The sequence below is a fragment of the Ylistrum balloti genome, unplaced genomic scaffold (assembly GCF_031769215.1).
Source record: "Ylistrum balloti isolate Yb309-2 unplaced genomic scaffold, AGI_CSIRO_Ybal_v1 Utg372260, whole genome shotgun sequence".
Lineage (NCBI taxonomy): Eukaryota > Metazoa > Mollusca > Bivalvia > Pectinida > Pectinidae > Ylistrum > Ylistrum balloti.
This window is the reverse complement of record NW_026783053.1, coordinates 15,283-29,453: the sequence shown is the minus strand read 5'-3', so window position 1 is coordinate 29,453 and position 14,171 is coordinate 15,283. Positions and strand designations below refer to the sequence as shown.

Genomic DNA, 14,171 nt, shown 5'->3' with positions numbered 1-14,171 from the left:
GGTGACAGTGTAAAAACAATAAAATGTTAAACAGTTTCATGTTAATGTTAAATGCATAGTCGATAAAGATGTATTCTAGCATAGGTATCGCTTTTTGTTGATCTTGCCCAAAGGACCGGTGAGCTCATGGCATGTCGCATCGGTCGTTAACTTCTTTTTAAATCGTTGTAAGTCATATTTGGTATAAACCATCCTTGGGGAAGGAGCATTAATAATCTTAATCTACCGGAATGAAATATTCTCACTTGTGTATTAGTAAACAACCTGCCTAGACATATAGGTGTGTGTGATTGGCTGCTAGCCAACCATAGACATTTGCTCTCATTTATATTGACTTCGACAGACAATTATAACAGTAGTTGGATGCACAGGTAAGCAGGAACATGTCCAAGGTAAGTAAAATATTGTAACTAAAATACCATCGGGGTCGGTGGATATACAAATTCTTGTTTAGTGCCAGGATTTTAATGTTAATATTTTTATTCACATCACATAGATGGTCTTGATTTCTTTTTCTTTTTTCCCTTTTATCTTTCTTTTGCGAATGACTCTTTAAACTGATTTGCTATCGAGTAAATTGTTTGATTTATTTGGGTTATGATCATGCATCTTTTCTATAGTTAGATATCATGGCGCCGATGACCACGGCTGATTAAGGCATTCGGCGCTTTTACACATTCAGACAAACGTTTTGACAGCCATCAGCTTGATTTGCCGTCAACCTAGTTTGTCATTGTTAAATTGTAAATGTTAATGTTTTCCCGTTTTGTTACCGATTTCTCCAGGGGAGTCAAGATTATTATACATTTAAGACAACTACCATCGTTTGAGGTTTAACGTCATTTAACGATTTAGCTATTGCTACCTATGAAGACAAAGCTGCAGTTCTTTCTCGCGTCTGTGTGGCTAGATGCATACAGCGCTTTTACACATTCAGACAAAAGTTTTGTGCTCATGGCATGACGCAGCGGTCGTCAACTTCTTCCTTTCGTTGTAAGTCATATTTGGTAAAATCCATCCTTTGGGAAGGAGAATTAATTTCGTATAACTGATGAATCTTGACCTTCATGACCCTCATGGAAGAGATTCAAACATGAGTTATTGAGCAAATTCTTAGAAATAATATATTTTCATTTGTATCAATGATTTCACATTGGTATAAGGTATCCTTGGGTGATAGGAAATCATTTTTACATAAACGGCTATTCTGACCTCCTGGCGCAGAGCATCGGAGCGCGATATAGAAAATCTCTTTTTAATCCTTTTTTTTGTTTTTTTTTGTTTTTTTTGTTTTTTGTTTGATTCAAGTATTTTTAGCCACGGAGCCCGAGAAGAAGAGGAAAATGGATGAAAGTAGTCGATTCTTCAAATTCCGTTTTCTTTACTTAATACACGTTTATTCGAACTTTGTCTGAACCGTTCTGTGATGACGGAAACTCAATTTTGTTTATACGTTTCGTCTCGGCCTTCTGTTGGCTTACAGCCGTGGCCCAACAGGGCAGATAAATGTAATTTTTTGAAATCAATCTTTTACATTTGAAGAATTTTGACCATATTTCGTATGAAATATAATAACTTTATGTAAACCACGCGTTTGTAAAAGGACATTTAACATTTATAAAATCTAAAATATTTTTCCTTCGGCTTGGATGATAATGTTTTATCCAACATTAAATTCCTCAGATTTGGAGAAAATGTCACAATATACCAAGGAAAAAAATTGTCAACACAATCATAATTCAGTCTGATATTTAATCAAACTAAACCATGTACAAAAAGGAAAGAAACATTAACGAGGAAAAAAGTACTCGGAGAATAAAGTGATTTGTTCCGGACAAGTAGGCGTTTTCTGCTTTATTGACCAAACTCACTGTGTAAATATTGATCAATTCAAGAAAGTAATGTCATGTTCTCAAATAAAAACAAGGTATACAACAACGGAACCAACAGGCAAACTTACGAGCATCAGACATGTCAAGCATCATACTCGTCTCGGGTAATATCGTCTTTGATAAGCACGTGAGGTTTGGTCAACATTCCTCGAAATGAACCAGCCAGAGTGCTCACATGGGTTTTCCAAAAGTAGTTATGTTGACATTGAGACGCAACTACTTTAAAACTGAAACTTTGAGTCGTTGAGGGACTTGTCCTGACCGTTTTTTCTTTCAAATATGTATTCCATACAGTGGCTAAATCCACTGGATTTTTGCATATATGTGACTAGAAAACGACAGATTTTTTTTTTATAGTTTTAGAAATATTGTTTAAAGTATTCTTATCGAAACACCTTAAAAGGTCATAATCCATTTGATATTTCGCTTTGTATAGACCTCACAGTATACCCAATATCCTGAAACTTTTGCAGATATTATCATTCGTGTACATATCACAAAGCTCTATACAAGGATTTGATGAAGATAAAATGAATTTGGGTAAATATACTGAAAAGATATAGAAACGCAATAATACGCAACTTCTTCAGTTTAAACTATTTCGCATTGAATGAACATAGCATTATAAAAAATAAGAATGTTCAGTCACCTCGCCTAATCCTCTAATAAATTTTGAAAATACGCCTCCTACGATGAAATAAAAGTATACCGTTTTACCGTGACTGTATTTTCCATTCAAATAATGTCGATTTCTGACTATCACCAATACGCGATATTAGGTATTGGCATGATAACTGCTATTATTTCAGCATTAGGGCACCTGAATTCTTGACGGCCTAATGAAGTCTTCCTTGATAAAAAAATATCAGAAACAATGAAGTAAGCTATTGCATTTCAAATATAGGTTCATTGCGCATTAACAGTATTAAATTAAAATCGTAAAATTGAAATTGCCTTTCTTTTTTCCTCTACGTATGTAGGCGAGTGGATGTTCACTGTTGTTACTTTACCTCTATCAACTTAAAATAGCATTACGGTATAGAAGTGAATATAAGCTGTTATAAATATGTTGCTTGACACTGTTCAACTAATTGAATAAAACTTTTTTTGGCTAAAAATTTACAGCTCTAACATGAAACACGGAATAGTTAATTTGCTGTCGCGTCTTCTATTTTACTTTAACTATTTGACAGAAAATAGCATTAAAGATGTGCAAGGTGGTGTATATATATATATATATATATATATATAAAACCTACTGGAATTTCTTATTGTTATCACGCCATTAAAATATTGGACAAGCAAAAACATTGTTTGTGTGTTGTAGATAGGAGAAGGAGTTCGACAGCTTCATCTGTGGATTACAGTATGCATGCTGGTACATATAGGACACGGAGGTAACATGTAGTCAAATTCTTTGCAATTCTTTGTTGAAACAATAAGTATGAAAGCGTATTACCGCCTAAGCTCTGTCTTCATGTCTTCCAGATTTGTTTGTATGTGTTTCTATTTTCTTATATTAAACTTCACATTTTTTCAATGTTTGTGTATTTGTTCTTGCGTATGTGTTTTAAAAACGCTTTGTGTTTCTTTCGACTGTCATGATAAACCCCCATTGTATTGTCACACCATCATACCGCCACAATAAGGTTAAAAACAATTTTGAAACATCGTTATAAAATTCCATTAAGAAATAGTTGATGTATTCCATTGTACACTATGACTTGTACCTTACTCCTTTCCTCGGTGATTAAAACGACAGTTTACAGACTAAAGTCAAAAACAGAAGCATGAAAATAGAAAAAAATACAGCATATATCGAACAAGTAAATATGTATGTACATTTGAAAACAGAAAGTAATAGTCTTCAATAATGTGAAACAACTTTATCCCTCCCAAAAACTATTTTCATTCATAATACCTTAATGCTAAATCATGCTTTTAACTTTCGTATTGCTTTTTGCTGGGTTCCTGGGCAAACGGGAATACCAGGCAATGAAGAAGCAGATCGTGCCACAAAGGAAACTTTATTGCTACCACCTGTTTGTTTTAAACTTTATTTTTCCGATTTTAAACCATTTATTAAACACATTTAAAAGCTCAGTGGCAGGAGGATTGGAATACATATACCAATAACAAATTGCACTCCGTTAAACCTGTTATCGGTGAATGGTCTCTAGGCTATAGAGACAACCATCGAAATGAAGTTGTCCTTGCCCGTTTTTTGTATGGGTCTTGGATACCTAACACATTCATGTATGATGAAAGGCGAAGATAATTCTTTGTGTATAGGATGTGATGAGACATTCACCGTTAAACATTTTTATTGGACTGCATTGACCATCTGTCTACTCGAGAACGTTTTTATCGTAACATGATATGTCTAAAATCCTTTTTTGAAACTGTTGAGATTTGTAAAATTCTACATTACCTGAAAGATGTTGGTCTATATAATAGACTATGACGTACCGTTTTAACGTTTTGTGTTAACATATCCATTTAAGATTGAAGAAGGAGCAATATTTTATTTCTTTCAGATTATGACTGCGCCGACAATCTTATAACCGGACCCTTCGGGGTCGATGATTCCTCTCTGACAGTCTCCTCTTATTTTAACGAAGAAAGTTGTTATCCCAGATTTGTAAGGATTAGCCAGGACCTTACATTTTGTTGGTGCCCGGCCGTGTCTGATAAGTCGGAATATTTGCAGGTAAAATCAAAGCGATTGATTATGTTGTCTATATTATCATGTATCAGTAGTAGTCAACGTCGATGTAAATTTATACTTTATGGTTGCACTTTAACGTAGTACGACAAAGCATATCATGTCTATTTATATTTTCAAAAATAATCTACACCAACATTTAAAACTAATACGGAATGTAACTTCACATAGTACAGTGTACACAAAGCAAATTCACCTACGTATGCATCATAAGTAGTTGCATCGAAGTGCAGGTGTTTCGTACCAGTATATGTTTGTTTTTGTGAAGGAGAAGGGGAGAGGAGGTATCTGTGTGTAAGCGAGAATGTGATGAGTGAATGGGTGTATGAATATAAAAAGTGGTTACTATTTTAGAATTGTCATAATATCTGCTACTAGTGCCCAAATGCATTTCTGTTCTTGTTGTCTATTAATTACGTTGTTTGGACTGATGACAAATATATTATAATCTACCCTGTAGTTACAATATTCCAAACTTCAACAAAAGAAATTACCATTTGAAGATTAATTAGTAGGCATCTCTTGAAAAATGCACCTGCATCGCTCGTCCTATTAACTACGTTTCAGTTAAGGTTTGATGCCTTTATTAAGAGCCGGTCTGTACATGTATGTGCTGCTTCCTCTTTACTACTGATATCTTTCGTTCTGTAATTAATCAATCATAGTACTAAAAATGTTTGACTCAGTTTCTCGTTCACACGATAGAGGGGAGATAACTCGTCTTTTATCAGATTAAGATTTCAGTTCGAGTTGCAATGAATGTGTGATATTTATGTACTACGTTTTATTTGTATTCATTTGTCTACCATGGGGAGATGGCTTTTATAGGCTTCAGCCTGTTGCCTAATGTCCTTTAACTTTTTTTCAATAAATCTTTGTGAAATGGAATATCATGTCTAAATGTAACGATGTTGTGATTTCACAAAAAATAAGTTGTCCTCCTTAATGTTTATGTGTTATTGATTTGATGGCACAGGTGGAATTCCGGCACACCTCTGCGGTGACAGCTCTCATCACTCAAGGAAGAGGTGCAGGGTATCAATATTTGAAGTCCCTAACAATGAAAACAAGTCTTGACGGATCCAACTGGGAAACTGTCACTGATGAGTCAGGAAACATAAAGGTACATGTTATACATAGCTAGCTAGATGTCATCTGTATAAATCTGATAACTTCGTAACAAATTGTAGGCAGACTAGAATTTTCTTAAAGTTTTTCATTGCAAATATTTTTTTTCCCGATAGAATTGAATAGATTGCAAATGGAAATTTTTTTTTCTAAATATCTTAATGAATACTGTATTCAACATCATTTTTAAAAATACCTAATTAGATAACAAATGAAAGAATTGCTTATATGTTCGATCTTGTCAGAATGACTGGGTAACCTGTTTATTAGGCAGCTATATTCTACCTTCGAATACCTTAATGCATAAAACACGTATGAATTATAAGAACAAGGCCGCGAGAAGGCCTTTACGGATGACAACTACGACGGAATCTGCAACAAAGAAGAGAAACTTTGTAAGAAAAGCATTGTCGGCCAATTTTGTATGTTATAATAACACCATTTATCTACATGTACTATACACAAAACATCAAGAAAATTAAACATGGCAACATAATCGTAAATCAACCACGAATTCCATCAAGTAAAATACAAACAGAAGAAAGTAGGCTACCTAGGGTAACCCAATGAGCATGACTATTCCGTCTAATCGTTTCTAGGAAATGGGATATTGTTGTGGAACGCGAACATTATGATTTTATTTTAAGTCGAGATTGACAATGATGGCAGGCAGCGAGTGTGGCGACACCGGAAAGTACGTTTCAAATGCTACTGTGTAGATTTAGTGAGGGAAGTATGATCACTTATGGCGGCATACCTGGCGGAAGTCGAATTTGATTTGACAACGTCAATGGAAATTTGAATGCAGTTTGGGTCCCTCTTTAAAGCGTTCAGGAGCTCGATCAATTTTGCAGCATGATAATGTGACATTCTACAAGTCAAGTAGGCTAGGGCGTTCTTACAGCATAAGATTGTCCAACTTCTCCATTGGCCTGCAAAATCCCTGCTCTAAACCTAATAGAGCACACATGGGAAGTTCTTGTATGGTGTTGGCTAATCCGCCCGACAACTTACAGGAATTTGGCGCGGGCATGTTATAAGGAGTGGAACACCCCCCGGCTCACACCATTCAACTATGCGCTGGCGTTGTAAAGCCGTGGTCCAGGCCAATAGTGATCGCACAAACTATTGACCATGACTCAAAAAAACAAAAAAAAAAAAAAAAAAAAATGAAATAAAAGAAAAGAAAAATAAAAACGAACCATAACGGACTTTGGTCGATATGTTAACGTCCTTAAGCAGGCGTCCCACCTAATCATTTGATTCCTCATTACAATATTTCGTTAAAACCTGACATAACTGCCTGACTCCAATTAATTTATTTACCAAGCATATTGATTGTTGGTTGAGCTAGATATAGGTTCTTTCGGAATATCTACCACGAATCAATTAAGTTTGGTGTGTTCAATACATTTAAGGATACCTGTTCAATGCGTTGTTATGGATACAGTTGAAGTTTTAAAAACATTATTGACCTAGATCCGCATGGCGTGTGCACTCTCGTCTGGAACGCCTGGTCTTGTATTACTTGACTTTTACATGGTCAACATCCCATTGATATTCCTTCATTTTTTCCATCTCCATTAGCTGACATTATAGTTCATAATAGCTGGCATTTCAACAATTATGTCCACAGGTTTATGAAGCAAACAACGACGGTACAACACTTGTGAATCGAACTGTGAATGAGAAGATCCTGGCAAAATTCATTCGCATCCATCCAGAAACTTGGTATGATTGGCCATCCTTCAGTATGGAGATTCTTGGGTGTCCAAAATGTATGTAATTTTTACCATTTTTATTCGTTTTAAATTCGTTGTTGATTACTAGGAACAGGTTGGCAAAACTGCGTTTTCGCCCTACATGGCCAAACTAGTAAGCATTGAAGATTTTCATTAGGATTATGAACGATATCAAATATTACTCAATGATTGGACTTGATGATAAATCGACCCATCGATGTATTGACTGAAAACCTAGGTGTATGTCTTTCACATATTGAACATAATTTTGAAACAATGAATACTCATATTGGAAATAAAAAGTTAACAATAATAAGATTGAACTTCCCGCTCTTTTACAAAACACAAATATTGATGTAAACCAAATTGAGTCATTTGGAACGATAGAAATTCCAGCCTGGCTCATGAATTCACCCGAAGTTTAAATCAGGCACAGACAGTTACACATTTCGTTCATTCTTCTCGAATTGCAGTTAAGATATGAAACATTTCTACATTTATTTACTGATGGTTCAAAAGATAATGATAAGGTTGCTCGGCAGAAGCGCGAGCTATCTACCTCGCCCTTGAATATATTCAAAGAAACAAAGTAATTAGAGTTGTTATCCATTCAGACTATCTTTCTGTTCTACAAAGTCTTAGCAAAAGAAATATCGAAAACATTTTCATTCGTAATACCTTAATACTATATTATGAACTTTCGTATTGCTTTTTGCTTGGTTCCTGGGCAAATGGGAAAACCAGGCAATGAAAAAGCAAATCGTGCCACAAAAGAAGCTTTGTCGCAACCACCTGTTGTTTTTAAACTTCATTTTACCGATTTTAAACCACTTATTAAACAAATTTTAAAAGCTCAGTGGCAGGAGGAATGGAATACCTATACCAAAAACAAATTGCACTCCGTTAAACCTGTTATCGGTGAATGGTCTCCAGGCTGTAGAGACAACGACCGAGACAAAGTTGTCCTGGACCGTCTTCGGATGGGTCATATATACTTTACACATCCATATATGTTGAAAGGCGAAGATATTCCTTTGTGTATAGGATGTGATGAGCCATTCGTTTTATTGGACTGCATTGACCTTCTGTTTAATCGAGAATGTTTTTTAACGATACATGTCTAAAATCCCTTTTTGAAACTGTTGAGATTTGTAAAATTTTACATTACCTGAAAGATGTTGTCTATATAATAGGTTTTGACGTAGGATTTTAACTTTTTTTTTTGTGATAACATACCCACTTAAGATTTTAAAAATTTGTCTTTTAATCTTTTCGTTTGTTTAATGTAATTTCGTTTTGGATCGTTGTGTGTTCTACCGTTTGATGGCCCTAATGACCTTCTATGTGTTGACGGGCCGTTAAAAATGTAATAATAATAATAAGTGTCGTTTTTCATAAGATTTACGTAGGACCTGCTGGATTGGGAAAGCTGGTGTTCCGACCGAAGAGCTTCCTGTACTTCACCAGACGTTCGCTCTTAACAATGGAATATGTGGGAAAGAGTGCCACAAATACCAGTCGTGTGGTAGTTTTATGTTTGACTTCGACAATAGGGAATGTCACCTTTACTCCATTCAGACATTCAACGTTACGACAACTCGGTCAGCCTCTCTGGGCAGAAAAGTATATTTCGTGAATAACCCTGATTGTATTCCTTTATTTCAATTTTTGTTCAAGGTCGATTGTCAACAGATGTCATCGATGTTTTTATGACAACCTATGGAAGGACAACTCAAGTTTTCTCGTTTTCTTTCACCTATATTGTCTATCATTTACTTATTTAGAGGAGTTGTTTCTGATAGCAATACGTGATTTGAGGATGTAGATTCTGTCCAAATAACCACGAAAAGACTCAAACGGACTATGTCATGGATTATATACATTCGTTATGATCTGCAATTACACGGGGAAAATAATCTAGAGTGATATGATGAAAAGAATATTTGGAAAAGGAAATATTTCCATGATGTCTTGAAGCATGTTAGAAATTCGACGACAAGGGCGTTGTACTACTATAAATCAGTACCAATGGATGACATCAGTGTGGCTAGTACGATCTCTCTGTACCTTGCGTGTTGACAGGATTTCATTCATTGAGTAAGTTCGAATAAAACTGAGGCCACGTTAGAAATCAAATGTGGATCGTGTCATTGTATCATTGTTATTGATTAAATGTTTCTGTTTACCTTTTTGTTCTTTGCTTTATCGGATATTTAAAGGTCGTAATATTACTCAATAATAGAGACTCTTTCATTTAAAAGTGATATCTGATAGTCTGAGGTCTCTCCATCATCACATTTCCAATCGATCTCATTATTAAACACGAGATTGATGTTAACAAAGACTATTTTATGATTTTATTGGTTTGTTATAGATTGATGTTTTCTCCCTTTTCCTTTCTTTCCAATTTTCCTATTTAACACTGATTACATGAAAATCTGTATTCGGTTTCTAAGAACTCTCTTTTTTGTTTTATACTAGATTGAATTTATCGAAGATCTTATCAGAACAGGTCACAAAGACATTGCGAAGTCTTTCAAATTCGCTTTCCGATATATTGATGACGTCATTAACAAGATATTTTTTGACAATGTCCATCGAATATACCCACCGGGATCGCAAACAAAGGACAAGACAAGCTTTTCTTCGTCAGTCGCTTTTCTCGATAATCCACAACGAAACTATTATGGAAATCTTTCGACCCTGCTGTACGACGTGTGTGGTGATTTCATTTCCCTGTTGTTGTTTTCCATTTCTTGATAGCAACACTCATGCATCCATAACCTATGGTGTTAACATGTCTCAGTTAATTCGATATTGAAAAGCCTGTCAAATCATTATCATTTTAGTAGCGTCAAATCACAGACAAACCGATTACACAGACTTTCGATGCATTTTGATGAAAATCGTGGGAAAGATTTACTGTCAGCAGAGTGATATGTTTGAGAGATATTCCATCTGTTTGTGTGATATGAAGTTGGTTCTGGTTTAAATATGCTTTAAACTTGTTTTAATTTGAGACTTTGACACTACTAACTTTATTATTGCTGGATAACTGTTCTAGGTGGCGCTGCCGTTGACAAGTACAGTAAACAAAATACTTCTCAAAGATAAGAGTACAATCAACATGTTTTATGATATTTATTTAGATATCTTCTTTTAGTCTTAAGAATCAATAGTTCATCATTTACACAATATTCCTCTATCCTAGTACACAAATTCATTATTTAAGACCCTGCAGTATATATCTATAAATACATAATGAGGCCGCCCGATCAGCTGATCAACAGAGCGAAAATAAGGATGAATATGACACGCCATTTTCTCCACGTTGATAATGCTAGTGCGTGTTGTTGAATGTGAACGTGCATCCATGGAAGGATGAGTTAGATAGAAACCCCGTTGACATGTTTGACTGAAAGGCTGCAGCAGAATAATTCATACTGATGTTAGGTTGTGTATTTTCTTTACTTTTCCGAACGACATAAACTATAATCTCGTTTTGTAGCGTTCGCAACTTGGACAAGTAGTTCTTACATTTTATTTGATATCTTTGCGCAAGCCTAATCGCCGTACGTTAATATAAAAAATTATTAACATTGGGTTGGGTTTACTTAATCTAGAGAGAATGCAACGCAAGTATATTTATGATTACATTACATTTATGATTATGTATCTCATATTCAACATAGTTCAATAGAAAATACTCAGCTATCAATTACATCACAATACATGATGATATATATCAATAATATGACTAGACGTATGAGTCACTCTTTTTAGATATCAACTATTTCTTTTAATCCTCGTGATGGAGAGTATCAATCAATCTAAAATGCTTCATACTTTCCAGATATGCATGAAAGCAATATATCTTTAACCATTTTCAATCTACGACCATAAACTCGAGCTCAAGCACATATTAGGCCTTAAAACTAGATATTTTGCCATTAAACGTTTTATTTCAAAATATAGCTACGGGCCAATTACATACGGAGCTAATTTATGATGACATCATGGTATATCGTATTTGTTATTTCCCTTTCTGTTCCAGTAAGAGTAATAGACAACATTACTAACATCCTTTATTGAACTGATATTACCTAAATAGTGATATCATTCAATTTTAATTTCGTCAAACAATGTAGCATTAATTCAAGATAGCAGTCTGATCTAAAACCGGAGGATAATTGCCAATCTTTGTTTGTTGAGCTACAGTTCTCTGTATACTGAGGTGTTATTTCAAACTGAAATTATTGAAATTGTAGCTCTGGGATACAAGAATGTCATAAAGTGTGGAGGTTTTTCATATTTGAAGTTGTCGGGTAACAATTTTACTGACATGGTACAAAGCTTTTGGCGAGTGAGCTGCAAAAATAACTCGCAACAATTAATATTACAAACATGTTCCTTTTTTCAATTATCTATTCTTTTTCTTCAAAAATCACTTCCAATAAAGGATTAAGAATCATCGCCCGTTCCGTTTCCGAACCAGAATAACAATACAGAAATAATCATTGAATTATGCGGGAGACAATAGTGTAAACTGCATTTCATTACATATACAGTGATATTCAGTAGGTGTCTGCTGCATTTATGACTTAACGACATTATACAGCTGACAAATTTCACCAAACGGAAAAATATCTGTAATATTTACAATATAAAGGAATAGCGTATATTGACAAATTTAGTTTGCAGGTGAAGAAAAAACATTTGTCATACATTCAATAAAAATATGACTAAACCAGAAAGAATTTTAAAAAATGTAATGTTGACTAGACAACGTAATAATGTAAATTAGAAAATCTAGTTGCATTTTTTTCATTTATGTTAAGCTCAAAATACGAAAATGGTAATGGTAACTTATTTCCTTTGGTACAGTCTTAAAACGTTCATACAGACTAGAGATTTAACGTTTCTAAAAGAAGTTTTAAATTTGTTATATTCTTTTCATAGTTTTCTCCTATAGGCTGCATTCAGTGCAGTCCATCAAAATGTGTTATACTCTAATTTGTCCATTTCATGCTATGTGCTGAAATCGGTCGTGGTAGTATAAGTAACGAACAAGGGCCAGCTTGTCTTGTTGCCGCCACTATACAAAGAATACCATACCCCAATTGTCTAATCAAATATAATTTATTCTATGCTTATTGACTCGGTGTTCACAGGTGATTTCAAATTAAAAATAGATTAAATCGACTCATGGTAGGCAATAAAAGAAAATATGAAAGAACATTAATGATGCACAAAGGATTCGTGTACATCCATGATAAAATTTGGGACAGAGTGGTTGAATGGCGCGTTGGAGTGCTCAGTGGTAACACACTCGCCTGTCACTTAAACGTCCAGGGTTCGATTCTTTTAACGGACCTCGAAGGATTTCCTCCTGGTATCCAGGTCTTCCCACATTACGATCACTTTCGCGTTTACATCCATTCCAACAATAGTAATAACTAACTATTAAAGTTGGCAAACATGTTTCGCAAATGTATAATAAATAGATTATATTTTAATGATTAGCATCGGATCGCTACTTACCTCATCAAATACTGATAAATACACATGATAGTGTTGTATGTTTGCATGCAGGTAGATAATTGTCATATGAATGAGGTAGGCACAGTAGGATAGGCGACTTCATGGGATCATTCCCTTCTAGGATAACAATGTGTTCACAAAACCTGAGATAAGGTTAAACTGGTAACCAGTTTTTGAAATACCACAGTAACAAAAAAAATGATGTTTCAAAACGAATACGTTTGTTCTATCGAACTGAATGTCGTAAGTGACGGACAAGTTATTCGGCCACTTTGCCTTAGGCATTGGATTGGATAACTGTATACCTTCCCTGTATAGAGATTGGAGAACCCACTAATAAAACCTGCTATATACTATTTCATGAAGTCGAAGCAGGCAAATGTAGTGGATATACTGTAACCTGTGTTTGCCTCTCGCGCCATGTTACCTTATCAGATATTGATTTGTATAGGAGAGCTAATATTCATGCCTTTAAAACAAAATATGTAACACCTGTATTATTATCATTATTATTACATTCTTAACGGCCCGTCAACACATAAGAGGTCATTAGGGTCATCAAACGGTAAAACACACAGCGATCCAAAAAGAAATAACATTAAACAAACCAAAAGGTAAAAGACAAATGTAAAAAATCTTCAATGGGTATGTAAACACAAAATATTGAAATGCTACGTCATAGTCCATTATATAGACCAACATCTTTCAGGTAATGTAGAATTTTAAAAATCTCAACAGTTTCAAAAAGGGATTTTAGACATATGATGTTTCGATAAAAACAGTTTTGAGTAGACAGAAGGCCAATGCAGTCCAATAAAAAAAAAACAGTGAATGGCTCATCACATCCTATGCACAAAGGATTATCTTCGCCTCTCAACATATATGAATATGTATGACATATCCGAAGACGGTCCAGGACAACTTTGTCTCGGTGGCTGTCTCTATAGCCTGGAGACCATTCATCGATAACAGGTTTAACGGAGTGCAATTTGTTTTTGGTATAGGTATTGTTACGTTACGGAATTAACGTACAGTAAGTGAAACCCAACAATTACAATTCAACAATTTAATAACAACAAATAATTCTACAGTAAAGTTACAAATATTGCTATGGTGTACAGAGCTAGCCACTATTTAATCAAA

At 34.7% G+C, this 14,171-nt stretch overlaps 1 protein-coding gene across 1 annotated transcript; it reads left to right on the top strand.

The window, feature by feature from the left end:
- Positions 1 to 383: 383 nt before the first annotated feature.
- On the top strand, positions 384 to 9,135 carry LOC132564406 (neuropilin-2-like; the record flags this gene model as incomplete). The annotated part of the gene is made up of 6 exons (XM_060229058.1): positions 384 to 392; positions 3,220 to 3,289; positions 4,430 to 4,602; positions 5,594 to 5,740; positions 7,382 to 7,514; positions 8,887 to 9,135. Coding segments are annotated over exons 1-6 (781 nt in total), but the record flags the coding sequence as incomplete, so codon positions are not given.
- Between the last annotated feature and the right edge of the window lie 5,036 nt (positions 9,136 to 14,171).